Here is a 27,829-nt window from a genome sequence, read left to right on the forward strand (position 1 = left end):
GTGAGACTCTTTCTATGTGGCAAAAATGACACTGATGAAATAACTTAATTGTATTTCTGGCTTTTTCTTCTTTTTTGACTTTAACCAGAGGAAGGAACTGAAAGGAGAGAATAACTCTTCAAATCCTGTGACTCCAGTCAAGATTCCTGATTGTCCAGTGCCTGCTGCCTTGCTGGAAGAACTGCTGAAACCATCGACAGCTGTGAGCAAGGAGCCTTTAAAAAATCTGAACAGTTGTCTCCGGCAATTAAAGTATGACCCGTTATTTTCAACTCTATTTAATAATCTTAAAAATGTTTCCAAGAAACCAGCTGCCAGCCTAAAGAAAAAAGGATTTGTAAAATGAATTCTTTTCCTCTTATTGGGACTATATTTAGGACAGTAGGATGTTCTGTTATTGTAAGTGCTTGCTCACGTGGTAGTGAAATAGGGAGAGAAGCCTTTACAATAAACTAGACAAAACATCCATCCTAAATCGTACACAGCACATCAAACCAGAAACAGCTATTTCTAGTTGTTCTTGCTGATGGAAAAGCTGGTGTTTCTCTCCGCAGCATCAGAAAGGCTGCTCATGATAGGAGCCCAGGCAGTGTGTTAATAAGAAACCTCTACAGAGGAAGTTCATTCTGCCAAAAATACGTTTTCAGATCTTCCCTTACAAGGTTGCACATGAGATTCTGAGCAGGAAAGCTACAACTTCAGGAAGATGGAGAGTTTGGGTTATTAGGAGAACTGAGCTGCTATTATCACCTCAGTTGATGTTTGAGGGGAGTGAGTCTGTGATAATGTTCTATGATCCTGTACTACCAGACTAGTTGCTTTGCTAAGTTGGTGTCTGACTAAATTACCTGTTTATCTAATTATTTTTCTGTGCTGCTTTCCTCACTTCTACCTCCCATGTTGTCTTTTATACCTGCAAGAGTACCACGTTCATCAGGTTGTAGCCACTAAAGTGCCCTTACTGAGGAAACAGTCCTGCATCATCTCTGGCAATGAGTATTTGCCGCAAAGGAGCTGCTGCATTGTTGGCCCTAATTTTTAAATTAAGCATATTGTATTTGTTTTGCTCTTAAAGAGAGACAATTCCTAAGCTTCCTGTAGACTTCCTTCCGTTGTATATAGCTATAGCTTAGATAGTCTTGGAGTACATATCAAGAATCAGAAAAGTAGTTTTCTGATCTCGCATTTAGCAGTTTGCTTTCTGCTTGTTAATTTTTGCTTTTTTGTTCTCAATACTTTGAAAAGGCAAGAAATGGACAGCCTTCAGCGTCAGATGGAGGAACACACCATTACAGTACATGAATCAATGTCTTCGTGGACTCAGATTGAGGGGCAGCTAATGGACCTTACCTCTACCAGTCCTGCAACTGCATCGGACCAGCAGGAGATTTCTACTATTGAGGAAAAGAAACAGAATTGTAGTGTTAGGGACAAGGAAGCTTTGACACTATAACCTCCTTATCGGTTGTCTGTCTTCTATTGCTTCAAGTATGTAAAGAAATCTTTATCAAAATTATTTATTTATTTCATTTTTAAAAATGGTGTTCAGAGTTGTGCTTTTGCCTGTAGAAGCAAGGGGCGTGGCTATGAGAAACTGGTGTAATATTAAATGCAGAACATGCTATTCCAAGGGTTTGTTTGAAACCTTACCGTAATAATTCTGTCATGTAGGGGACTGCCAAGTGGTAAATCTAGCTCATTTGGGGGGTTTAGTAAGAGATTCAGATGAAAGTTTAAAATGAGGTCAAGAGGAGCATCTGGTTCCAGGTCTGTATTTGTTCAATCTGGGTGAATTTGGTAAGGAATGACTGTTAATTTTATAACATCTGGAGTTTGATTTTTTTTTTTCTTTTTCTTTTTAAATTGAGGGAGTGGGGGGGGGGTGTGTGTGGAGGGTGTTGTCTTCCCTCATCTTGGGTTGTATCCAAATCACAGGGAAAAATAAGTTCTGCTCATGTTCAGCTGTTAGCAGTGGTTGAGGACTGGATATTCCAAGTATCCTCTCTCCTCCCTGCTATAATCTTTTATTCTTGAAATTCAGATTGCAGATATCTGTATTTAAAGAAAAAAAATCATTTGAAGCCATTTCTAGTTACGAAGATGACCTCTGACCTATAGCAAAAGAAATAAGACTGTAAAGACAAGCAATGCAGACCAGTATGTATCTTTGGCAGATTTGCCTGGGATGTTTTCTGAAGTGTCAGTTCTTCTCTTACAGTCACAGGCCAGTAGGGAGCTTTGCTTCACTGCACAAACACTTCTTGCACCTTTTTAGTTCAACTTTTGAAGTAGACACCCTTGAAAAAGGTATGCGTGTAATATATATATATATAAAAGAAAAAAATCATAATTTCCTGACTTTGAATATCTGTTTTAATATGCTTATATACCATAAGTTAAGGCTGACATGAGGGTTTTTTTTGTTACTGTCATTGTTTTAATGTTACATTTAAGTTCGCTGGTTTTTGCCATTCTGTAAAAATGGCTTAGGGAAATTAGCCCCTAAAGCCAGAGCATTTAGAAATGTAATTACTTTTACTTTGAAAGACAAAATCATAATGCCTATAAAATTATTATTTTTATTAGCTTTATCTTCTCCCACACACTTCCCCTACTTTTTGGACCCTCTATTACAAGATGTCCACCGTGAATGGAAACGTTGGTACTGTGGCAGCCCCTCTGCAGAGCACCTTGACTAGATTATTATTAAAGCAGTCCACTTTAGATTCCTTCACCTTTGGTCCTGTTGCTCCCATGTGGCTCATACTACAGTGATAAGCCTCCTCTCTCCTCATTAAAAAATTCAGTGTGGAGGTACTGCTTTGCCTAATGTGCTAAGTGCTGAAGTAAAAATCAAAATATACATGACAGATTATTTGGAAGATTTAGTGGCAACTCATGTACTAGCACATTTTTGTCTTTAAAACATAAAGAAAACAGGTCAATTATATCCACTATAGTTTGGCATTTAAAAAAAAAATCTAGTAAGTACAAGTAGATTAAGTGGCTGGGGAAATAAACCAAAATTCTAGTTCATCTATTATTTTCAAAGAGACTTGTTGCTTTTGGATGGGTTTGGTTGGGTGGGGGGCGGAAATGATTGCAGTTTGCTTAGCAATAAGGCAAAAAATAAGCAAACGAAAAACCCCAAACCACCCATATTTATCCAAAGTCTAATTTTCTCAAAATTACCAATTCAAGCTCTAGTCCAGTTGAACACTTTGCACCTCAAGTGTCTATACTGACTGGTTTCATGCCTCTCAGCTATTGGATTTTTAACTTAAATTTTATTGGTGTCAAAGTCAAGTGATGCTAAAAGTCAACGTTTTGAAATTGGTGAAGGAAGAAATGCATTAGCTTGGCATTAGGTGCCCATCATACAGAATTACCAAACAATTCAAAGAAAAGTCAAAAGCTTTACAGACTAGCTTAGATATGTTAATGTCTACATACTGCTGCAGTCTCCTTTGCAGAGTAAATGGTACTGACTATCTCACTGCTGTCATGTTCTTGAAGTTGCCTGTATATTAAGCTCAAAGAAGAAAAAAAATACACAGTATTGTTAAAGAACAAAATTAAAATTAAAACTACATAATGAATAATATATTCAGTACAAAAAAGTTATCAAATGTTCAAGATTTTAAATAACACTTATGCAGCGTTAATGTTGCTGTTCATTTTAGTAAATATGTTGCCTACAGTTAAGAATCCGTTATGTTTTAATCTCTTAAATTTGGCAACAGTTGTATGGATAAAGGTTCTGTCTGGTATCAAAGAAGCCAGAATTGTTAGAAACCTTCGTAGTTCTTCAGAATGTCTGCTCTTCTCTTCTTTTTGTACCCATAATCGTACTGCACTCTGTTTTCAGTGCAGTGCTGCATTTTCTCACTAGCTCCTTAGAAAGACATCTGAGCCTACACCATCAAGTAGTCTTAGATGCATGTTTTTCCTTTTAAAGATGAGGGAGCTGTTGTGAAGTGCTCAGATTAGATTTCTGCATTGACCCACCTGTCTCTCTTTGAAAGTACCTGGACACTAGGTATTTTCATTTTATATTCACTATGTGTTTTTTCTATAAACAGAAGCACCATGCCGCTTACTTAAATGAAGGACAGGCAGTGAGATTTGGGGGTCTAAATCTGGTGAGGTGCTAAGTCCATTAAGTTATGGAAGTCACTGGGAAGCCCTCTAGAAGGAGCACGCAGCATGTAATAAAAGCAAGACCTTTCTCTGAAGCTCATCAGCTATGTTTCTTGATTATCCAGAGAAATAGTTGCTGTTTTAATAAAAAGCCTCACCCTGAGGCTGAGCATGCTCGCTTTACAAAGCCTCAGGTCTCTGCTGTCTAGGCAATAAAACAAACTAGTTGTAGCAATGCCTCCCCTCTGCCTGTCACAGCTCTGCCAAATACATCAGAGGAAAGTCTGAAGAATAATCTCTTAAAGATTTTTTTTTCTTTTCCTTTTTTAACCACTGCAATAGAATGTATTTTCTGTCTGCTTCTTCAGTGGTTGCTACCTACTAAACCAAGTCTTGTTGATGAAGGAGAAATGTCACTGTAATGTGAGAATGTTTCCCAAGCGATTAAAGTTAGTGAATGCTGCAGCATTACTTCTTCAGATGCTCTTGGGCTTCTGAGGACTTTGGAATAATTGTGCATTTAAAAAAAAAACAAACAAAAAAACATAACAAAAAACCAGCAAACTCTACAATTGAAAAAAACATTAGTTACTGCGTCTCTGGTGTTGCTGAACATCGCATAATGCTCCATTCTATTGTCTTCCAGATTTCTTGGAAATATTTGTGCACTGTATTGGGATCAGCTGAGCCCCTTATCCGCTTGTGCAATGGGAAGATCTGATCCCATACTTTTATTCAGGCAATATCCTAGCTCAAATCTATGAGAATTTCACATATGTGAAGAGTAGAGTAATACCCAGAATGAAAGTTCCAGTGCTCATATTTTCATGGGTTACTTATGCCTCCTTAGGGGGGAGTGAACTGCAGTGGTATGGGTGTTTTAATCTTAGCTATGACAACATTCAAGGTGCACTGGGGACAGATAGTGTTATCAATATAAATTATAACTTAAAGATGACATTCACTACTGGTGATGCAAAAGCTTGTGATGTATGTTTTATTAACTTTGCTGGGGAAGTGTGAATAGTTGCATGTAACTTGCTGTGACCACAGACTTTAAATATTTTCATGTGAAAGCAATTACAGTCCAAAGTAAAAACTAATGCGCATCAGCTGTCATCTGATTGATCTTGTCTCCTACTAACGCGTAACACTTCAGTCTTGGGCAGTAGGGCAGCCTAATTTCCAATACAGATGCACAGATTTCTAGGGGAGGGAAAGATGTTCTGGATATTGTAAATGAGATATTGTTATGTTTTATACGTGACATTCAGTAATGTCTGCTTAAGCTGTATCTGTAAAGATAGAAGTTAATCATTTCATGTTCTTCAGTGGATAACCCAGGGGCTGGAGGAGTTACACTATGTACAATTAATGTTTATGATCATACAAAGCATGTTGATTATAAAAATAATGTGCATAGGAATTCCTTTAAAAGTTTTGTGCAATAAACTATTTTTGGTAAAGGGCTCTATGTTGTTTCTACTGTTAAAGAGAAATTGATACCATCTTCTCTTTGGTTTTGGATAGTAATTTTTATGTTTAGGATTCCGAACACGCTGTATAGCCACCTTTAAGGAAACAAAAAAACCCCTATTTTGAAAGAGTATGTTACTGCACATTGGTTTTTCACACATCTAAAATTGATTGTGCTTGTATTTCCCTTACGTTTTCTTTTTCTCAGTTTGCTGAACATGTCAGGAAAGAAACATAATGAGCGTTATCTCCCCTGGCCTGAATTTGCCAACAGCTGAAGTTCCAGTGTACAAGGTGGAACAATGCAGAAAGGTCATCGATTCTAAATTAGCCCATTGCCATGATAAGGAGAGAAGTGACTGTACCTTGCTTGTAATGTTAAACAGTGTGAGTTAAAGGGATGCTGTCAACTTCTTGAGGGCCTGCCCTTTTGTCTCATCGTTTAAACCAGCAACTGCCTGGTTGGCTTACAGTCCAAGTAGCTGTACCCGTAAGGTAGTGATGTTACACCTAAGGGGAGGGCTAGAAACCGACTTCTTCCCTTCTAACACACCACCGGGTGCGTTAGATTTTTCACGATTTTCCATCTCTGCCGGCTTATCTGAGACTGCTGCAGCACTCGGAGATTAATGCTTGGACCGAACCATCCCCTTACAGGGGACTTTCTTTCACGTTTTGCTCGTTTGTCTCCTCAGGCACCAAGGCCGCTTCCTGCTGGCAGCCAGCCGCGTCCCTGCCCGAGGGAAGGCAACGCCGAGTGGGCTCCAGACCCTGCCCGCCGGGTCCCGGCGCCTTGACCCCCCCCTTACAGCCCCTTCGAAGCAGCCTGTGCGACGCCGGTGCCGGGGGGGGGGGGGGGGCTGCCCCCTCACCCCTGCCCCGCCATCGCCCTCCGCCCGGGCTCGGGCAGAGGCGCCGCCTTCCCGTCAGGCGCCGGGGGAGAGCGGGCCGGGGGCGGGCGGCTCAGCCGTCCCGTCAGGCAGCGGGGCGGCGGCGTTGCCGTGTTTTTCCGTCAGGCAGCGGGTCGGGCAGGCCCGGCGCCGGGCGGGGCGGGGCGGGGCGGGTTGGGGGGAGGAGGAAGAGGAGGAGAGACGGAAGCCGGGAGGCCGCTGAGGTACCGTCCCCGAAGGGCGTGTGGGGAGCGTCGGCTGGGCGGCGGGCGGGACGCGGGCCGGGGCATGGAGCGGTGGGTCGGGGCCGCCGGGGGCTGGGGCTCCCTGTGGGGAGCCGGTTGGGGCCGCTGGCCGGGCTGGGAGCTCTTGGCCGCCTGCGCGGTCATCGGCGCCGTGGGCTGGCTGCTGCGGCTGCTGGAGAGGAGGCCGGGCGGCCGCGGGGCGGCGGCGGCCATCTCCTCGCCGGCGCCGCTCTCTGCGGGGAGCCGGCGCTGCAGCGGGAGCCGCCCAGGTGAGAGACGCGGGGGGAGGTCGGAGGGGGTGGCGGCGCTGCCTCTCGCTCTGCGGGAGAAGGGGCGGCGGGGCGGCGGGCTCCGCCCGGGGAGGCCCGCGGACGATCGGCCTCTCGCCCTGCCCGGCCCCCGGAGTCCTCTCCCACGGGCGGAGCTCGGGGGCCCCGCCGCGGCCTCGTTCCCTCTTCCTCACGGGGGGGAGTCCCCGGCGCTGCCCTCCGCTCCCGTCGCACGCCCCAGGCCCGCTTAGGGCGGCGGGGGCGGCCGCTGCCTGCGCCGCCCTTCTCAGGCGTCCCTGCTCCTGCTCCCTCGGTCCTCTCCCACGCCGAGCCTGCCTTCCCTTGTAGCTCTGGAAATACACGTTCGTTCCTCCTTCCCGAGAAGTCGGCCTTCCCCCCCCCCCCCCCCCCCCCTTTCTTCTGGTCGTGGCTTTCCCGTGGCTTATTCCAAGTTTGTTTTGAAGTTCTCTTTCTGCCACGTAGTTCGTAACTGTTGGCTAATTTGGCAACAGGCAGTGTAAATACCCGATTCCGTAGCCACAATTATTTTGGCATGTGCAAATCCTAGCAGTCAAAATATAGCTGAAGATGGGATATGTCTCATTTAATTCCTGCCTCGAAAAAAAAAAAAAAAGTCTGTTTTCTTACGTTGCTCATTTACTGAAAGATAGGTTTACTCAGCAGATTTGCCGATGACACCACGCTACGTGGTGCGGTCGACATGCTGGAGGGAAGGGATGCCATCCGGAGGGACCTTGACAGGTTTGAGAGGTGGGCCTGTGCGAACCTCATGACGTTCAACAAGGCCCAGTGCAAGGTCCTGCACGTGGGTTGGGGCAGTCCCAAGCACAAATACAGGCTGGGCGATGAGTGGATTGAGAGCAGCCCTGAGGAGAAGGACTGGGGGGTATTAGTGGGTGAAAAATGGACTATGAGCCAGCAATGTGCGCTCGCAGCCCAGAAAGCCAATTGCATCCTGGGCCGCATCAAAAGCAGCGTGGCTAGCAGGTCGAGGGAGGTGATTCTCCCCCTCTACTCCGCTCTGGTGAGACCCCACCTGGAGTACTGTGTTCGGCGCTGGGCCCCAAAATAAGAAGGACGTGGACCTGCTCGAGTGGGTCCAGAGGAGGGCCACAAAGATGATCGAGGGGCCTGGAGCACCTCCCCTATGAAGACAGGCTGAGAGAGTTGGGGTTGTTTAGCCTGGAGAATAGAAGGCTCTAGGGAGGCCTTATAGCAGCCTTCCGGTACTTACAGGGGGCCTGCAGGAAAGATGGGGAGGGACCCTTTAAAAGGGAGTGTAGGGATAGGACGAGGGGTAATGTTTAAACGGAAAGACAGTAGATTTAGATTAGATATTAGGAAGAAATTCTTTACTGTGAGGGTGGTGAGGCACTGGAACAGGTTGCTCAGAGAAGTTGTGGATGCCCCATCCCTGGCAGTGTTCAAGGCCAGGTTGGATGGGGCTTTGAGCACCCTGGTCTAGTGGAAGGTGTTCCTGCCCATGGCAGGGGGGTTGGAACTAGATGATCTTTAAGGTCCCTTCCAACCCAAGTCATTGTGTGATTTAACGAGTAGTGGAATAAAATAATATTGCCATCCTTAAAAGTCAGTCATTCATTCTCACTTGATACTAGTCTTAATTTTTTTGGAAACAGATTTTGCTGTTTCATACTGATGCAGTAAGACAAGGGAAAATACATCTCTTACCCATTCTTCCAGATTCTGGTTGATTTGGAAGAAGCCGTGAACATGCATTTGTTGTTGAAACAGTTATATTTGTAAAGCCGCTAAAGGTAGGTTGAAAGCTCTTGTGTGCTAAACTAGAAGAGGTAGCTGCGTTAGTGCTGGTTGTACTCTGGATCATTTGAAGTTACATAAAATGCATTTTAAGGTTCAAATAATCACCCTTTGCACCTGCATGTAGCAAATGATTGAAGGATTATCTTAGGCAATTGCTATTTCTCAGGTTTGTGAGTCACAACTTTTGTTTTGGAAAGATCAAAATAGGTGATGCCATTGAAAATTAAAAAATGCTTATGCGTCTTAGCTGAAAGCTTACTGTCAGAACACAAACGTATTTAATGAAAGTTCTGTGTTGTCATTCCAACAATGTTTTTCCTGTTTCCACAGCAAGCTTATTGTAGAAAACTCTTTGTGCTAGCAGTAGATCTTAGACCAAAGATTGATTTCTTCACTGTTGGTCTGCTTTATCATTTCACTCCAATTTAGTTGTGCCTGAGTTGTAATGGACAGATGAAAGAAATACTTTTTCTGACATAGACAAGGAATAAAATTTTAGACATCAAGTTCTCTCAAAACATAAGATCCCAGAGAAATCACTTCTTCATGACATTTTTTACTTAACCACAAGCCAAGAAGAAAGATTTTGTGTGTGCCTGCATACTCCACATACATGAATTACACATATGTAAGGATCTGCTTTTCTGCAGAACGATTGTGCTGGTTCTGATGCCTAAAAATAGGAGCATTTCCTGAGTTAGTTCTTTGAGGCGTTATATTATGTTGGCTCTTTTAAAGTGTTTTCCTTGAGTTGTTTCTGCAATAAACTTTCTTAATTCTGAGTTTTCATCTTTATTGTGTTTTTTCAGTTATGCAATCTCAAAAAGAAAATCCTTAGAATAGCAAGTTTTGATATTCTTATAGTTGACTTCAGGGCCATGTTTTATCCCTTGATTAAAACTTAATGGCATGAAATTAATTTTTAAAAAAATACAGGATTAAGAACCAAAAATAAGTGAGAAGATCTTTCACATCTGTCTTTGCAGTCTTGTAGGCAAGTCAGATAATCGTAACCATGAGGTTGCTTGGAGGTTCGGGAATAATAACAGAACTAGAATACTTCAGGGAGGTAGCTCAGCAGTATCAACTGTAGCTTTGCCACAGTTTGTGGGGTTTTTTTAAGCTGAAATACTGTTGTTTCCCGTAGTTTCAGTGAGGTTCTAGTTAATATTTATGAAATACTCAGGGACTGAGGTATGTTCTCTAACCACAAGATATTTAAAATTGGACATTCAGAAAAAAGAAATGACTCTCAAAGGAAATGGCCCTCAAAGAAAACAACTGTTGAACTCACATAACTGTCAAGTTGTAAAAATACTTGAAAACTTGCTTAAAGTTTGGCATTAACATCTTCTCCCGTAATATTTCCTATTAGTAGAAATGTAATAGTTTTCAAGTCAGATTCCAGTGAACGTTGGCTATATTGACTATTGCTGAAAGTTACGAAAACTACTGTGTGCATTTGGGGTTTTTAAATATATGAAAAATTTGGTTCTTTACCAGCTTAATCCTTGGGTAATTTAAAAAAGCAAAATTGTCTGTTTTTTTGGCATATTTTGTGATGCTACTGTTGGCCATACACGCGGAAAAATAAGGGAGTTTGACTATACTGTGAGTCTATGATGAAGATGCAATTTTGGAATTACTTCTGAGTTTGTACGCTCTGACAAAATTAATAATTAGCTTACTAGGATCCAGTATTTAGAGCACTGCATCCCTGCTGTGTTAGGGTGCAGCCATTCACCGTTGCAGCCTCAGTTTCCCAGACAAAGGTTCTTGCCCATCAGAGTGGATGTTCTGACTCATGTTAAGGACTGCTTGTGCACCCTGTTCATAAGCAGGAGAGCTCAGAAGTTGTGGACATTTCTCATACTGCCATGTGCGTCCACAAATGTGCTTTTGAGGAGATTTAACTTAAAATTACAGGTGATACTGACTTCATACCTGGGAGATTGCTTTGTCTCTAATGGAGTAAGATTAGGAGTTGTGTTATTCCAAAAAATGGCATGATGAAAAAAATAGAAATCAATTCATGTGGAAAAGCTGCAAATGTGTGTTCCGGTAATCTTAATTTTCATAAAGTGAGGATGAAACCTGCAGTCGAAAATAAAGTTGAAAAAAAATTATTTGAAAACCTAATGTTTAAACAACAAAGTAGCACGTCCTACAGAGGCGGCAAAAAACCTCACCATAAAAACATTTGCTTTACATAAAGGAATAGTCTTAGCTGAATTTCTGATTCTTGTCTTGGTATGCAAAAGCAACCTTTCAAATAACTTTTTTACTTATTCTTCCTTTTGCTTAGCAGTAATGTGCTTGAATTGGTACTAAAAAGCCATACACACCTGTGCAAACCAGTATAACCCATAAAATGGCTAGGTGGTAAAGGAAGGGTCAATTTAAGGAGGGAGTGAAAGCAAGCTGAAGGAATACTACACCCTAACCATTTCTATCCTAAAGCTGTCCTTTCCAAATAGTGTACAGCCAGAAAAAGCCACAGCCTTTGTGGAGATACATAGGTCCAGTATCTGATTAAATAATTTTAAAGCTTCTCATGTGTTTGAGCTGCCAAACCCTATATTCTTCAGTTGTGTTTTTCACAGCAAGAAATTTGTATTGGCATCATGTTGGTTTTAGTATCTTCTCGCTGACCAGTGCAGAAGCTGTAAGTGTGTGGATTATGTGGAGGGAAGTGAGCTGGGGGACTTGTAGTATCATACCGGAGAGAAGGATTTTCCTTTGGAAATGGAGCAATTCTTCCAGCTCCTGCCCTTTGTCAGAGAGGGAGCTCTGAAAAGATCAGCTGTTCTTGTCTTTTGGCTCTTTGCTCTCAAAATGGGGCTGGAGCCTTGCATCATGGCCGGAGATAGGCTACCCTGGTTGCTGCATCATACTTATGCTTGATCCTTTTGACAGCTAGAAATTCTTAAGGAAATAATAGAAATAGTACTGTGCTTTTAGCTGTAGGTGCTGCCTAACCAGAATCTCGTTACTGGGGCTAACCAGTCATCATGTTCTTCTGTTCCATTATGTACACAGGTTGTGCCTTCTTGGCAGGAATCAAATATTTCTCAGCCTGTCATAAATTTTAATCATAAATATTCTGGATTGAATTTTCACTCCAAAAGAAATCTGAAAAGGACAAACAAGAATAAAATGTAAGCTGTAAATATTCTTCCAAGTAGTTGTGAGAGGAGAGGAGATAAAACTCTTGGTATAAGCCTGATAGCTAAAAAATGTTTTTAATGAGTTGAAAACTATTTTGTCTTCTCTGCAACTGTGATAATATCTTCAGAATCAGAGAAATTCTTATGAGATGCTTTTTTCCTTGGCTTTAATACAGCATTTAAATAACAGGAAAAAAAGTGGTTGTGTTCTTCAGTTTATCTGCTCCCTTTTTTGCCTTTCCTATAGGTGAAGTAACAATGGATGCAATATTATGCCGATTGAAGCAGCTCACCCCTGATGAACTTAGAGAAGAAATTGTAAGAGCAGGACTGAAGTGTGGGCCCATTACCTCAACTACTAGGTTTATTTTTGAAAAAAAATTGGCTCAGGCATTATTGGAGCAGCAAGGGGCATTGGAGGGAAAAGGATCTGCTCTATCAGAGGAAGCTGGTGGAAATGTCCCGTCTGGTAGCAGCCCAGCAGAAGCACAAAAGGCTTTGAAAACTATGGCAGTGAATTACAACGGTCATGGAAGTGTTTCGGAAGAGGTAGACTTTGGGTACTGTGTAGGTCTGAACCCTCCAGAAGAAGATGCTGTAATGCACATGAACTGTTCAGCTCCAGTCTGTGGAGCAGGATGTGCTGGTTCACAAGTTAGTACTCAGACACCGTCCAGAGATCCTCCACTATTCTATGGTGTTTGTCCAGTTTATGATGACATATTGGCAAGGAATGGTAAATATTAATTTCCTTTATTTCCAATGATAAGCATTTTACAATCATGTCTAAATAGACCTTTTTCTATATATCAGGTGGTACGAACACCACTGTGTTAGTATTTTAAGCATTGCTTGAAGTATTTTTTTTTTTTCTGTAAATGGTATTGGATCTTCTGAGGCATAGAAACACAGTTATAAGACATCGCAGGTGTTCTGCTATAATGGTTGATACACGTGAGGACCCTCTACTCAGTGTAGCTCAGAGGAAGAAAATTATTTCCTACTGCTACTCTCATACTCATCCGGTGCCTTTAATCTCTCTCAATAATAAAAAGTAATCCTACAAATAAGCAATCAAGAAACTATTTATACTGTCATCAGTTGAAGCTTAAATTATCTCTTCTAACAGTTTTCATATTTGCCTTTCTATCTTAATGCCAAATGATATCTAGAGCATCAGTCATTCTTCACATTTTATTGATGAATACTGCAATAAGGAATTACTAAATTACCTAGTGGCAGGATTACAGTAGTGCATAATGGATCATTTAGTCTGAGACAGTGGTAAGTATTCTTTCTCATAAAAAGGATATTTGAACAAATTAGCGTTAATGCAAAAAGAGAGTAAAGAGGAAGATTAGATTAATGTCTAAGTTTCTATGTACAGGTCTTAAAGTTGTGACAGTGGATCACTTGCTTAGTTGATCTTTCTCAACAAGAGAAAACGGAAAGTAATGCAGGGTGAATAAGCTCTGAGTCTGCTTTTCAACCTGGATGTGAAACACTCGCATGTTGAAGCTAGCCCATCTATTAGAAAAAGATGTTCAGCTAACATCAGGTGATATGTGTACAGTATTTGGCTATTCATATCCACCAATATCTGGAGTGTGTAAAATTCTTCTACACAGTTTCCGAGAGAGAAAATTTAAAAGGACTTTTGATTCTTATGCCATGTTTGATAGAGAAACAGTTTGGGACCAAAGCTGGAAGGATAGTCTGAGAATTTTGTAATCTGTTTCTCGGAACAAATCTGAGATTATTGAAATAACTTAGCTTTGATTGTACTTTGTTGCAGAGAGAATACATGTTTATGAAGATAAAAAGGAAGCTCTCCAAGCTGTTAAGATGATTAAGGGTTCCCGTTTTAAAGCTTTTTCAAACAGAGAGGATGCCGAGAAATTTGCTAAAGGAATCTGTGATTATTTCCCATCTCCAAGCAAGTCCTCTTTATGTTTGTCTCCAGTGAAAATGGGATCATTTAACCGAGGTGAGGGTGTTCATCTGTGTACAGTAGATGCAATATACAGTCTGATAATTTTTTATGAGACAAGAAGCAACAACTGCTTAACCAATATACTAATAACAGAAAAAATTTCAAAGGGTGAAGCATCTTAATAAATTGAAGTCCCTTTTAGAGTGATGGTGTTTAAGATGAGCTGTAAACAAATGTTACATCACAGCTCCAGAGCTTGCTTACCCAGTAAAATCACTGTATAAATAGATATGATAACCAGTATTTAATTACATTTTTTTCTGTGAAATAAATTAGAGGCAATAAAAAGCATATTTTCATTTTCTAATTCAAATCTGGTTTTACTTCTGTATAAAATGATACTGTCACTGGAGAAGTCATCCTTAGAGGTAATTGATTCTTTTCCAAGAAAGGAGCACCAAAGTTTATGTACGGAAATAAAGTAAGAACTAGAGGCTGTTGGAATCCTGCCATTTCTTTTATAAAGAACTACCACAGAAGTAAAATATAGCCCCAGGAATCTATGGAAAGACTGCTTTTTGTCTGTTAAAGCGTAAGGTTTGGCCTTCAATGTATGGTTTCTATGGTCTGTGTTATGATAAAGTTAACGGGTTACTTTCACAAGCAATTGTCGTTGTTGTGGTTCACATGAATTTTACACTAAAAAATGTTGCTATTCTTCAAAAGCTGAAATGTTGGTAATGGCCTGCATAGATATGTTGCTTAGTAGTCTATGGTTATATTTGGTAGGATTTGATTTTACTTATGAACTTCAGGATTTTCAGGTTTAATAAGAAGCTGATAAAATTGCACAGTGTATTAAACCTGTATTTAATTGTTAAGTAAGTTTTGTAAGTTCAGAAATAAAATGGTAAACATTGATCATACTTCGCGATGTTCCCGGTTGCTAGATTAAAGGGACTCAGTGGTCACAGAACTGCAAAAGCAATTTTAATATTCAGAAATAATCTTATTTCTTGTTGAATTTTGCTTTTAAGTTTGGATGGAAGCAGATTGGTAATTTTAAAATTTACCAATCCCTATTAAAGTCTGAAACAGTTTTACAAGTTTAAGTCATGTTCTCTTCCCTCCCTATTACTAACTACTAGTATTTTTAAATGTCTTGTCATTGACCTCAATTTTTTTACTCCTGTACATTAAAGATGCAAAGTTAATACATATTTTAGATTAAAAGCTTATTGTCGTGGTCTGGGTATGAAAATAGTGATCACTGAAAAGAATGTATCTAGAAACGTGTTACTTGTGTTTTGATAGATGGCTTATGCTCCCCTGAGACCGAAACTGCTAATAAGGAGAGAGCCAACAGTTATAAAAGTCCACGTACTCAAGATCTTACTGCTAAACTTCGGAAAGCGGTTGAGAAAGGAGATACAGCAACATTTTCGGAACTTATTTGGAGTAACCCTCGCTATCTGATTGGATCAGGAGACAATCCAACAGTTGTACAGGTAAAAAAAAAAAAAAAATCAAAAAAATCAAAAAATCAAAATCCATGTTCTGGTTTAGTGATTTAGCTTTGAGGCCTCATAAGCAGAACTGGAAGGAATGTTGTTTTCCTACTCTTTCTGCAAGATACCTTGTTTCCGCCAGTGCAAAGTTTCTCAGTGTTTATTGATACTAGCTGAAAGCTAAGGGAAATGTGGCAGTTGTCTGTCTTGCCTAAGTCACCCATCATAACTGAGAGTTCACTTTGCTCCAGAAGAGCTAGAGTAAAGAAACTGAGTATGCAGTTCTTTAGGGGAAGAATAGTTTTATCCAGTAGTGAAAGAATAGTCTTGTCTTCGTATAATATTTATTTCCTCCAAGTAATTCCAGTCTTTTTAAAATAGAATGATTTTAAGGAGCAGGGTAGTGCCTAGGCTGTAACTAGGTGTTCCTACAACACTGCTGACCTAGGCACCACCATTAAATTTCAAGATGTGCTGTGCATCTAAAAATCCATGTATAAGGTACCATTTAGTAGAGGCTGACCATCTTACTTTAACAAATTACTGCTATCAGACCAACTTTGTGAAGTTGTTGAAATTTTATATGTAATACATTACAGCAAGCTGAACTTTATATCTATATATATGCACACCCATTTTCCTGCTCTTTTTATACGCTGAACTTCCTATCTCCTTTTATTGTGTGTATCTTAATATAGCTTCTTTGCCATGCTTTTGCCCTAGATGTAAAAAAAGACTCTAGCTGAGTATAAGAACAATGTTGTAAGAATAATGTGGGTGCAAAGATGCAGAAGTCTTTACAATACCATATAATCTACTGCAGTTCTGAATGTTTATGTACTGTTTTGTAAACATCTTTTTCTAATAAAATATTAAAAAACAAAAATCTAAATATAAGACTCAGTGTGGGAACCTTTGATTTTTCACAGTTAAATTAGAAGTGTATGGGTGTCAGAAAGCTGGTTAGATTTCAGTTCATTCTAATGTTTGTCTTTTTTTTTTGTTTTCCTCAGGAAGGGTGTAGGTACAATGTCATGCATGTTGCTGCCAAGGAGAATCAGCCTGGTATCTGCCAGTTATTACTGGACACTTTGGAAAATCCTGAATTTATGCGGCTTATGTATCCAGATGATAATGATACAATGTTGAAGAATCGCATCCAATATATCGTTGACCTTTACCTTAATACACCAGATAAAATGGTAAGATTTTGAATGTTTGCCAGTTTCTTCTTATTATGGACACAACTGGAAGGTGTTAAGGATGTGTAAGGAAGAAGGAAAGAGAGCAGAAGGGGATGCTTCCAGCAGAATGAGCTATTAATGAGTTTTGTGGGTTGTAATAATCATTATTCTACAGTATGGTGGGAAAAGATCTATTAAGAGCCCTGATAATTAGTCATGACATTTATTTACTTTTTCCAGTCTAAATAAAATACATGGGATTGACTTTTATCATGTTTCCAAATGCTTGTGAATTTTCCCTTTTTCCCAATGCAGGGATTTGATACTCCATTGCATTTTGCCTGCAAGTTTGGGAATTTGGACGTTGTTAATGTGCTTACCTCACACCCAGCTATTGTAAAAAATCCAAGAAACAAATATGATCAAACTCCAGCAGAAGTAAGTCTCTCCATGTCCACAACAAAACCAAAAATGTTATCCTAATCAATATTTTTCGAGTTCGAACATTTACTGTACTAACTACTGTAGATAGAAGGCTTGTAGTGAGATAGTAATGTCATGATTAGGGCGTAAATCTTTGATAACATTAAAAATATCTTATGTTGATTGTATCTGGGGAAAAGTTGTAGGTTTTATAATTCACTGCCTTTTCTTGACAGTGTCCATTTTATGGATTTGGATGTATTTTAGTGGTTTGTTCTACTATGAATTAGAAGTACTGGATGAGATGGGTAGAGGCCAATAATGTGACTATTCAAAAAGAACACACATTGCAATTGATTTGAGATGGATGTCTTATGCTTTACTAACAAACAACTAAAATTATATTAACAGGTAGTTTGTGAAAGAAGCAAGAATAAATCTGCAGAATTAAAAGAAAAACTAAGAGAGTACTTGAAAGGTCTGTATTCAGAGTTTTATCCTGTATCAGGCATGTATTTTGGCTCTTTGCTGTCTTCCTTTCTGTTTGCTTTCTGTACCATTCCCGTTCATAAATGATGCTACTGTACAGTGCTGTGAAAACCAAAGAGAAACTCTAAAACTGGCAAGGAACAAAAAGCTTTACTGTCTTTTAAATGACATGGTCAGAACTCTTACCGTATGGATCACAAGGTTATCCTCTTAGCTCTGTAACGTAAGCATGGCCGTTATTTTATTCACTGAGGCTGAAGCAGAAAGTATAATCTAGAAGCGAACAAAAGATCTTTACAGAGCAAGAGATTTATTTGTCGTGCTAGGCAGTCGTGTAATTTCTTTGACGTAGAACTTTTCACTGTTTCGTCACGTTTGGGTTTAGGCATTTGCAAAAGGAGGTTTTGAAATTTGTTGAAGACCCTTAGGGAAGGGATACATCTATCAATGCAGGTATTTTTGTATTTGAGAGAGAAGGGAGCCTGTACTACAATACAATCTGTAAGCAGGCAATAAATATTGAAACAGTGAGTTTGAATTACAAGTAGTTTTACTAATGAAATAAAGTCAGATGGTTAAGTATATGGGTGTATTGATATTCTAGGAAGAAGCAGCAGGCTAATGTAACATAAACTTCTTAAGAAAGCTTTGTATTATTTATTTTAGGTCGATACTACGTACCACTCTTGAGAGCAGAAGACAATTCCTCAGCTCCTGTAATTGGTGCGCCATGGTCACCCGATCAGATAGATGATAGCCCCCAAAGAACTTTATCTAAATACACTGGCAGCCCCAAAGATCCAGTGTTGTCGATAAGAGCTTTTGCAGGCCCCATGAGCCCCTCAAAGGTAAGGAGAGAACTTCATATGGCTCTAATGCCCATTTTTTTTTCCTTTTTATTAATAAAGAACCGTTAGAAGATCCTCCTACGGTTCGTTGTGTGGTGTAGCTTGCTCCTGATACAGATTGTGGTGCTCTCTTTCTTGAAGAGATCTATCTTCCTCTACAGAAAAGGAGGAGCACAGAAACTTGTAAATATTTTTTATTTCTGAAAAGAGAAACATGGTGTAAATAAGAAGAGTGGAAGTTCAGTCAAAAGAAAGTTGTTATTTTCTTTTTCCTATTGGAATCTATTCAAAGACCACTCTTTAACAAACCTTTTGTTGTCTTACAGATAATTGCTCTAACTTTCTAATCTGAAACAAAGCATTTCAATGTGGCTATGAATTGGTTTAAAAAAATCTTAACTATATCTTTATCTCATTTCTAGAAACTGACACTGGATATTAGAAGCAGTTAATCACCTCTGCTTGTTGAATTAACAATATATTTTTCTAAATGGAAAAACGGATGATCAAGTAGTAGGTGTTGGGATACTTATCGAAAAGTATTGATTGTATAGTAGAAAAAGAAAATCTTTAGTTTTCAGGAGGAATACTTAGGTACCAGTTAAATGTATTATAAACTTAATAGGCGTTTCTTTAACTCATTTGTTTAATATGAACAGGCTGGAAGTATGACAGCTTTAGAAATGGTGAATAAATACAGTTGAGGACTTTCTGTCATCTGATGCTTGAATTCTTCAGGACTGTGTTTTACCAAAATGCTTATTGCTTTTTCTTCTAAATATGCTCATTGGTCAATTTTCTGTTCACCTGACAGAAATGTAAATAAATTCTGTACTTTGAAAAAATTTTACCTAGGGTGTAAACAATGCATTATTTTGATTGCTGACAGATACTTTTAATGTCTGAATGTAATTCTTAGTCGTCATTGCTGATTTTTGTCATATAAAGGCATAAAGTTTGGGAGTTTACAAAAATCCATTAGTTTATTCCCTTTAGGACTTCAAATTCAAAATAGACGGCAAGGATATGTTCTAATACTTGTAGCAAGTCTGTGGAATTAAATATATACATACAAAAATATCACCTTTGCATCCTAGAAACCAGTGACCAAAAGAGCATTTGTAGTTAAATAAAATTATAATGACATGGCAAAATTATAAGACATACTTCTCTTTCCTGCTGCACTCAAATTAAAACCAGGCAGACTTGGTATCTGTACAGTTGACTTTAAGATGGTTGTACATTATGGTGCTTACTCTCTTTTAATAAGCAGTTATGAGATCCAAGTAACCAGTAGTACTGGGAGGAGTAACTTTAGATCCAATATGAGATTCTTCAAAGCCAGAGTTGAGCACTACTTGTGGCACAACTTGAGTTGTTTACATGTAGACAGCAAACAGCTAAATATCTTCTAGACCTATAGGCAGACATTTAGCCAGCAGTGATTCAGCTTCATATTGTGGGGAGTGGTTTTTTTTAATTATTTCTGTTTTTTAAAGGCTGAAGAATTTCGCAGGCTTTGGAAGACTCCACCTCGAGAGAGAGCTGGCTTCTTTCACAATGTCAGGAAATCTGATCTGGAGAGAGGTGTTGAAAGAGTTGGAAGGTATCTAAAAGAGTATCAGTGTGAAAAATTAGCAATAGACAGAGCTATTAAAAGCAAAAGACTTGTGCTGAGAGTACAGCTATTACTGAACAATATCTTAGGGCAAAAGCTACTGGCAGAAATATTTTATGAAGTATATTGTAGTTGGATTTTTACTGTATTTTTGTGTAAACAAAATAGCTAAAAATGTGAGACCTAGCTTTCTTAGCTTTGGAAATAAAGATATTTTAACTACTATTGATGGTATGTATAGAATGCTTTTCTCAAACATTTACTTGCCTAATTTGTCAGAAGATGTAAAATTATGCATAGCCTACTTTTTCTGTAAAATTGAGGGATTGTTAAAAAGATAGCAGAATGAAAAGATCCTAATACAAAGGTGCTGCTTTATAAAAGCTGTGTGTTATGGTATGTGTCCTTGCTGTTAAAACACCTTCTATCAGCAATATATGGTAAAAACATACTTTGTTATGTTAAAAGCTGATTAGATTTCTTTCTTTAAAATAACCCCTCACTTCCTCCTACCTTCTCCCATTCCCAAATAGAAAAAGCTATTGAATGGAGTAGCATTCAAATTATGCCTACAACAGTGGAGATTCATCTCTATCAGATGTCAGCTTAAAAATAGCAATATTTATGGTGCTAACTGTAAGAATAGTAGATTAAATTTGAAAAACATTCTAGAAAAAATCAGATGATACCATGTTTGCTAAGGATGTGTATATCGCTTTTGCAGACTGTTGATTGTTGCAGAATTGTGTTGCCTAGTTGCACATTTGTACTCCTATTAATAGCTGATAAAAAGTGTTCAGAAAAGTTATTGTCAAACTAATATTTATGTCTTCACAAATGATTCGTTTTATTTTATTTATTGCAGGGAGTTAGCTCATGAACTGGGGTTCCCGTGGGTTGAATACTGGGAATTTCTGGGCTGTTTTGTTGATCTGTCTTCCCAGGAGGGGTTGCGAAAATTAGAAGAGTACCTGAGTCATCGGGAAATGAGCGAAAAGGCTCAGCAAGAAACAGGGGAAAATGAAACCTGCAATAGATACAAAACTCCACATCCTTCTGGTAAGAAAAGGGAAAATGCTACAAACAACAGGTTGTACCTAGGGAGAAGAGAGAGAGAAAAAGCTTGGTGCCCAGGGGAAGTACTATTCACCTGTTGTGGTTTCTATTATTAATCTGTTATCCAAACAGTCTGATTATAGTATTGAAAAAGTAGCTAACAACACTGTGAATGTAGGAGAATTAGAACAGACCTCGTTAGATGTTTGTTATCTTTCATATGAAGTACTTCATTTGATTGTAGCCCCCAAACTAAATTCCTGTAAGAAAACCTCTATCTTCAGCATGTTTTTACTTGGAGCATTTGGGAATTCGCCTTATAGAATTTTGTAAGCCACAGATACAGAATAAATAACTTTTTTAAATAAAGGAATAGTTCTTTACAGTTGGGGGTGAAAGACACACTGAACAAAACCCAGGAAAGCTTTTATACCTTCTTGGACCACTGCTTGCTACGTGTTTATGGAAGGCTCACACTAGTCCCAAATCTTTGCGTTTCTTCCTCCTCTCCTGTGCAATTGTAGATGCGAAGGGGCTCTGGTACTGGAATAAACCTGGTCCGAGAAGACCCCGAAGGGTAGTCATTGGACTAGTCATAAGCCTTTGTGCTTTGGAAGAGATGAAAACTTAAGCTATTCTATATTAGTAACATTTTCCTGCCCTGTTTTGCTTTATCCTGACTTTATTCTTTGCTGCTGGTTCATGATTGAAGTGAGGAGCATAGGAAATAATGTTCTCAGATGACTAGGATATAAAAGGTTATTTGCAAAAAAAATTACAGCCCTAATGTTGTCATTTTGCATTTGTAACTTTAGTTAGGTTAGTTCATGCTGTTGTATAAAGAAAATTAGAGAGGGCTTCAATAAATAGAATAAGCCATAAAGTTTGTGTATTTGTTCCTAGTTTATTTGATTGGTGTTCTGTTGAAAGTCTTTTTATGTGTTGCTCTTATTAAAATTGTTTACAGGCAAGAGTAAAAAGTGCTGCAATTCTATTTCTGTTGGAGCGTTTTTGGATGAGGATGATGATGACATGAGCTTAGAAGAAATTAAAAACAGACAAAATGCAGCACGGAATATCAGCCAACCTATTGTGTCCAAAGAACCTAGCATTGATGCTATCGGAGATGCTGAGTGTGATATCTTGTCAATGGAGCATACAGTAAACATTATAGAAACATCATGTCACCCCAGGCACTATGAAAAGGCAGCTTCTTCCAGCAAAAATGGATTTTGTAATCCTGTGTCCAGTGAAAGGATAATTAGTGACAGAAAGCATTTGCATGATGGAGAAGAATGCCTTGTATCGCCTGTTTCCAATTTAATGTCAGAATTCGAAAGCCTGTCATTCCAAGAGCAAGAGGTTGCAGGAGAATCAAATGAAATCACTGAGAAAACTGCGAATGAGAGAATTCTGGCTGAAGGAACAAGTCAGGTGAGAATATCCAAGGACCATCTGGATAAGACCTGCTGTGCAGTTTCACTGGCAAGTTCTTCTGAGCCAAGTGTTACAGGTAAATTTGGAGAGACCAGGTTAAGGACAGAACACAAAATACCATCAGAAAAGGAGAGACAGTCCATGGAATCTGGAATTCAGACTAATGAGGCACAACAACGTCAAGAACTTTCTTCCCAGAAATTTCTTTTGAAGGCTTCACCCGCAAATGACAATTCTAAGAACTTATTCCTGCTTGGGTAAGAATTGTCTTTTTAACACTTTTTGTCCTTTAGTTTATGTATGCAAAACAAGAAGATTTTATAATATCACTGACAGCAAGGTTGAGATGATGTGGTACTAAGCAATGCTAGTTGCAGTCAGCCTTCAATGATCATCTTAAAGCACTTTGATGCTTGTACATTAGCCATACAGTTCGCTTGCAACTAATTACCTGAATACCATATCTAAAACGGGAGGAAGAGGAGGAGAAGTCTTTGTTTCCAAATCAGTTTCAGTTAACTTTGCTGTTTACCATTCATCTGACGGGCTTGTGACTTCATGATGAGCCTGACTTAGATTAACAAAGCATTTACTACACTCTTGGGATGTCCTCAGATTAAATTTTTGAAACTTTTTTTTAATGAGACTACTGTGTAATAATGGACAGTCATTTATGTGTGGGCTTGCTGGAAAAAGTTCATAGAGAAGCTATGTTTATGGAGGTGCATGGGCAATTTGTTTGCTTATATCAAAAATAAATGTTTTGGAATTGGGATGTTTTATTGCCTGAACAAATACATAGTTCTTTTTTCATCTAGTTCTGTTTATATTCTAGGGAGCAGCCCTCGAAGCTGGATAGTGATGTCTTAGCAGCTATAGAAGCAGTAGAGATTGATCCACAGAAATACCCGATTATTAACAAATGGAAACATGCGGTGAAGTCGTACTCTTCATCTGACAGGCAAAGGTATTTCTGCAAATTCAAGCAAATGAATTGAAATAAAATTTGTAGCTGGTCAGCTGCAGAACAGCTTGAATAGCTAGAATTTCAGGCCTTGTTGCTCACAAAAACTCATTTTAAATATTCAACGGTATTAACTATTAGTGTGTTTCTGAAATTAATCACCAAGCCTTTTTGGCTGGTGTCTATTGATAAGGAAAGTTTACTGGTGCTGCAGTCAAATTCCTTCCATTACATTGCAGTTCCAAATAACTTCAGCATATCTATACAGACAAATCGGACAGAAAATGAAGGTCTCGAGAGTGTAAGTGTTTTCCAGTTGGCAAATGTCTGTTTGCTGATTTGGATCCTTCATTGGTCGTAATGGTATTTGTGATGTCAGTTGGTAATTCATCCCTGTTGTGAATGCAGTGCAAGAATGTTGTACTTGGGTTGTGCAGAGTGATGTTAAAGTGAATTTAGTATCTTCAGGCACCTTTTTATTACTGTTTTTATTTTTACCTTCTATTACCCCAGTCCAAAGGAATTGTTAGTGTGAACAAAGGTGTGTTAAGTTTTTAGAGAGAAGGTCATGTTTTGCTAGACAAATAATGGAAGCACACTGCATTCGGTGGGACGCCTCAATACATGTTATGCCGTTTATACGTTTTGTTTTGAATGCTGTTGCTTTTGGGGATGCAAAGCAACAGCTTTCATAAAAGTGGCTGCTTCTGGTAACTCTATTAACATGAAGATTTATTTCCATTGGGACAGACATTGGTCAGAACACTGAAGAAAGTCCCTTGCTTAGACAGCCTACAATGTGTATATATAGTCATGATAAAGTTCTCAGAAAAGAAACAGATGACCCAGTGCCACGCAACAGATTGGAAAGGGGGCAGAAACAGAAAGCCATCGAATGACTTTTACTGACTTCTATTTTTCTCTTGTTTCTTCTAGCTTTCTTAAATGCATGAAATTCCACTTATTATGAGAACTATTTCCACTAAGAAGTTCTCAATATAGGCATTAAACATTAGTTTTTCAAAACATGTTTTAAAGACAGAGCCTTTAAAGCTCTGTCAGAACTTGTGAGAATTTAAAAAATATAATTGACTGGCTTTATTGGCCACAATATTGAGAGTAGGAGTTGGGAACCAGCAGCTGAGAAGTGCAACTGTGTTAAGTTAGCAGAGATTGGAGCAGGAGGAATGTTGTGGAGTTGAAACAACATGTGACAGGGCTGAAAGAAGTGCAGATGGTAAGTGGAAGGAGAGATGCTGCCCAGTGCTAAGCACTGGGAAAGAAAGAAGCTTTCTTCTGTCTCTCTGTTTCAAACAGTGCACTGAAATAGGGCCGTCGAGTACAGTTTTAGAAAAAACATGAATCTCACTAAGATTTTTCTGATTTAAAGTGGAGTAGAATCAGGGAAATATTTTTGTATACCTGGCTGATACGGTGTCCTTGTACCACTTCACTTTTCAAAGTCAAATTCTCTTGTCCCCTGATTTTTGCGATTAATTTTTTGAAAGAAATAGGCTAGTTGTTAGGCTTTTTTCATTCTTACTCCACTGTCTGAAAGGTCTAAGGTGTTCTTCCAAAGTGCTAAAATTTAACGTAAGATTTTTAGGTGTAATCACTGTTCTATCACATAAGTAAAAGCGATTACTGTAATTATTTGCCAATGTCGAGGCTTGCTCTGTCAGCCTCCTTAATTTTGCAGTGCTACTTCTGCCAAAAGCAAAGAAATGACATACTAGATCACTTTGTGTTTAGGTATGTAGGATTTTGACTGCAAAAATCAGACCTAATGATACAGATACTAGTAGGTCAGCCAGAAGAAAACTATTTTCAAAAGGTTTTAAATAAGCTGTGTGAATGCCTGTCTTCCGTAGTTGGGGGGGTGGGTGTGGGTTGGGTTTTTTTTGTTTGTTTGTTTATTTTTTAAAACCTTGTAAGATACTTTAGCTTATAACATGTTTTCTATAGTGGCGCATCTTAAGAAATTGCCTCACATAGAAAAAAAACAGATGCTAGAATCAACCTTTGATCATTCTGCCTTGCTTAAGATAAAATTTAGAGAAAAAGGAAAGGTTTTTACAGGAAAGGGTTTTTAATTTAACAAAGGAAATATTTTGCTCTGCTTTCAAAGAAATTTTAGATACTAGTTCTCACTTGATTTCAGAAAAAATCTGACACTTACTATATAGAAAAATGGTATTATTTCTGTGGCCTCCAAACACAAAGATTATTTTAAAAAAGGAAAGGGAAAATCATGCTCAGCCACAGCAATAGCTGCAGCACTAGCCAAAATCAGGTCAGCTTTGATTTCGATGCCTTTTTGTAGTGGGGGCATTGGACTAAAATTGCCGAGGCGCTTCACAAGCACCTGGTTCTTTTCTTAATGGCCATTTTGGAGCAAATGACATCTTACTGATGAGGCAACATGTCTACATATAATACATTGTGCTGTCACTGTTTCTTCTCAGACCTGTCTCCTACCAGTTATGATTTTTCTCTGCTGGTGCATTATTTCTAAGATCTACAAGTGATACTGAGTAAAAGTACTGCTCTCCTTATTGCAGTTTTCTTAATAAAATGCAAAATGACTGGTTGTTTCTTTCAGTTGGCCGAGTCCAGGACTAAAGGCAAGATTCAAGTCCCAAAGCGTCGCTGCTGGCCTTCCACATGCTTCAGTGTATTCGAATTCGGGAAGAAACAGTCCCATAACAGGAAGTCCAGGAAAATACGGCAGTGCCGCCTCATTCTCTCCAGACCCTGGGAGTCCTGGGCGCTACAGTCCAGCTGGTGTCAACCATGCTCTGTTAAAACTGCGTTATTTTTCAGAGCCTCCTGCCCGCTAAAATAGGATTCATCTTCCTGGGACTTCAATTATATTTTCATTGTTAGAGTGGAGGAAGAAACTACAATGTTACTGAAGTGACATGAGGTTTGTACTTGGCTATTTATTTTTCCTCAATTGAGGACAAGTGTATGTTAAAAGAAATTGAATATATGTCTTTATGCCATATACGAGATAGATTACTGGTGATATGCAAGAAGTTAGTGACAGTCAGTGCGGTTGTCCAGTAGCTATGAATTAACCCTTGTTGCCAGTAAAGCAGTGAGCTGAACCTTTACTTAGAAATGGTGGTATTTTACTATCACCAGTTGTCATTATTGTAATGAACCTGTTAGCCCTCAACTGCGTTTCTTTTGCTTGGATAGTCTGGAGGAAGCACATCATCAGTAAACAGAAATCTTATGAGAGGAAATGGATGGCAAGAAGTAAAATGTTCTTCTACTTGCAGGGGGAATGCTCCAAGTGAAAAACCTAAAACAAAGCCTGGGTAGTGACAGCTTTCCACTACTGAGTATGAATGTGAAACCCTGTGCATAAACAGGAAGTAAGTGTTTATAGCCAGCGGTTTGGTCTAGACAGTTGAATATACACACACACACTCTATATATAATATATATATATATGTGTGTATGTATGCACGTATTTACACAGAAAACCTTGAGTCTTTGCTTGTTCTGAGGCTGTTAAAAACACCGTGATGTACTGAGTGCTTTAGTAAAGGGGCACTATAGAAATTACTGGTATTCCTTTAAATGTTAGTTTGAAGATTGAAAAAAAAATAAAAATCTAAATATTAGCTGGTTTTTTTTCCCACAGAAGCTTTTAACATTAGCAGATTTTAATAGTTATTACACAAAAGCACATCAGCAATAATTTCAGCAAATTTACCAGCAAGATACCTTAATGGTCTCGTTTGTAATATATTAGAGTGGTAGCCAGTGACCCATGATGTGGCTCCTTATTTCCCAATGTAAAGAGAGAGGAATAAGGACTAAAAATATTTTTATTGGAATCTAAGCTTTTATTATGTCTCTAGTCTTGATGTGGTAATGAGTTTTTGTTACAGCAGTCAATAATTTTATTCTTTAGCCTTCTGTTAGAATGACTTGTTTCGACAGCACGCTGCTGAGATGATTGAAGAATGCTTTTCAAAACTCAAGACAGTTTTCCGTATCAACCTTAATGGTTGTAATGGTTTGAAAGAAGGCTTCCAGAAACAGAGTTCTCTAGTGTTGATAGTGCTCTAGTTGTTAAAAAAAAAAAAAAAAAAAAAAAAAAAAAGAAGAAGAAGAAGAAAGAAAAACCTACCTATTGTTACAATGTAAATCGGATCAGAAAATTAAAATCTGCCAAGGCTGTGCTGGTAAAAAGGGATGGATTTGGATTCGCTGGTGCCACACAGTAAGTAGAAAGCAAGCAGGGAACCGCTTTGGGCGTCTGTAAGGGAAGTGCATGTCTGAAGAAACTCTAACCGTAGGCAGGACGGTGCAGCGTGAGAGTGGTCGGTCCATTTACCACCTGTAGGTCTCACTGCTACAGA

At 39.0% G+C, this 27,829-nt stretch overlaps 2 protein-coding genes across 8 annotated transcripts in view; both read left to right on the forward strand.

Moving 5' to 3' along the window:
* GOLGA3 (golgin A3) overlaps positions 1 to 2,587 on the forward strand; it is a 28,320-nt gene extending 25,733 nt beyond the window's left edge. For 2 of the 3 annotated variants that reach the window (XM_075041505.1, XM_075041507.1), the window contains exons 23-24: positions 89 to 252; positions 1,246 to 2,587. In XM_075041505.1, coding sequence (XP_074897606.1) covers positions 89 to 252; positions 1,246 to 1,453 — 372 coding nt within the window. In that variant the 3' untranslated portion in view covers positions 1,454 to 2,587. The remainder of the gene's footprint in view (positions 1 to 88; positions 253 to 1,245) is intronic. The other variant, XM_075041506.1, reaches the window with a different exon arrangement.
* Positions 2,588 to 6,677: 4,090 nt separating this feature from the next.
* ANKLE2 (ankyrin repeat and LEM domain containing 2) lies at positions 6,678 to 27,592 on the forward strand. 5 transcript variants are annotated; one of them, XR_012652322.1, is made up of 15 exons: positions 6,793 to 7,020; positions 12,238 to 12,726; positions 13,786 to 13,977; positions 15,238 to 15,431; positions 16,445 to 16,633; positions 16,931 to 17,053; positions 17,450 to 17,516; positions 18,194 to 18,375; positions 19,875 to 19,981; positions 20,859 to 21,052; positions 22,017 to 22,743; positions 23,322 to 23,453; positions 26,053 to 26,376; positions 26,738 to 26,833; positions 27,379 to 27,592. XR_012652322.1 is itself a non-coding variant. In XM_075041509.1 (13 exons), the coding sequence occupies exons 2-13, from the start codon at positions 12,249 to 12,251 to the stop codon at positions 26,288 to 26,290; spliced, it is 2,823 nt and encodes a 940-aa protein (XP_074897610.1). In that variant the 5' UTR covers positions 6,678 to 6,730; positions 12,238 to 12,248; the 3' UTR covers positions 26,291 to 27,592. The 5 variants fall into 5 exon arrangements, 2 of the variants coding, with proteins under 2 accessions (XP_074897610.1, XP_074897609.1); XR_012652321.1 differs by having other exon boundaries at positions 26,053 to 26,833; XR_012652320.1 differs by having other exon boundaries at positions 26,738 to 27,592.
* The last annotated feature ends 237 nt before the right edge of the window (positions 27,593 to 27,829 follow it).

The sequence above is a fragment of the Buteo buteo genome, chromosome 11, assembly GCF_964188355.1.
Source record: "Buteo buteo chromosome 11, bButBut1.hap1.1, whole genome shotgun sequence".
Taxonomy (NCBI): Eukaryota; Metazoa; Chordata; class Aves; order Accipitriformes; family Accipitridae; genus Buteo; species Buteo buteo.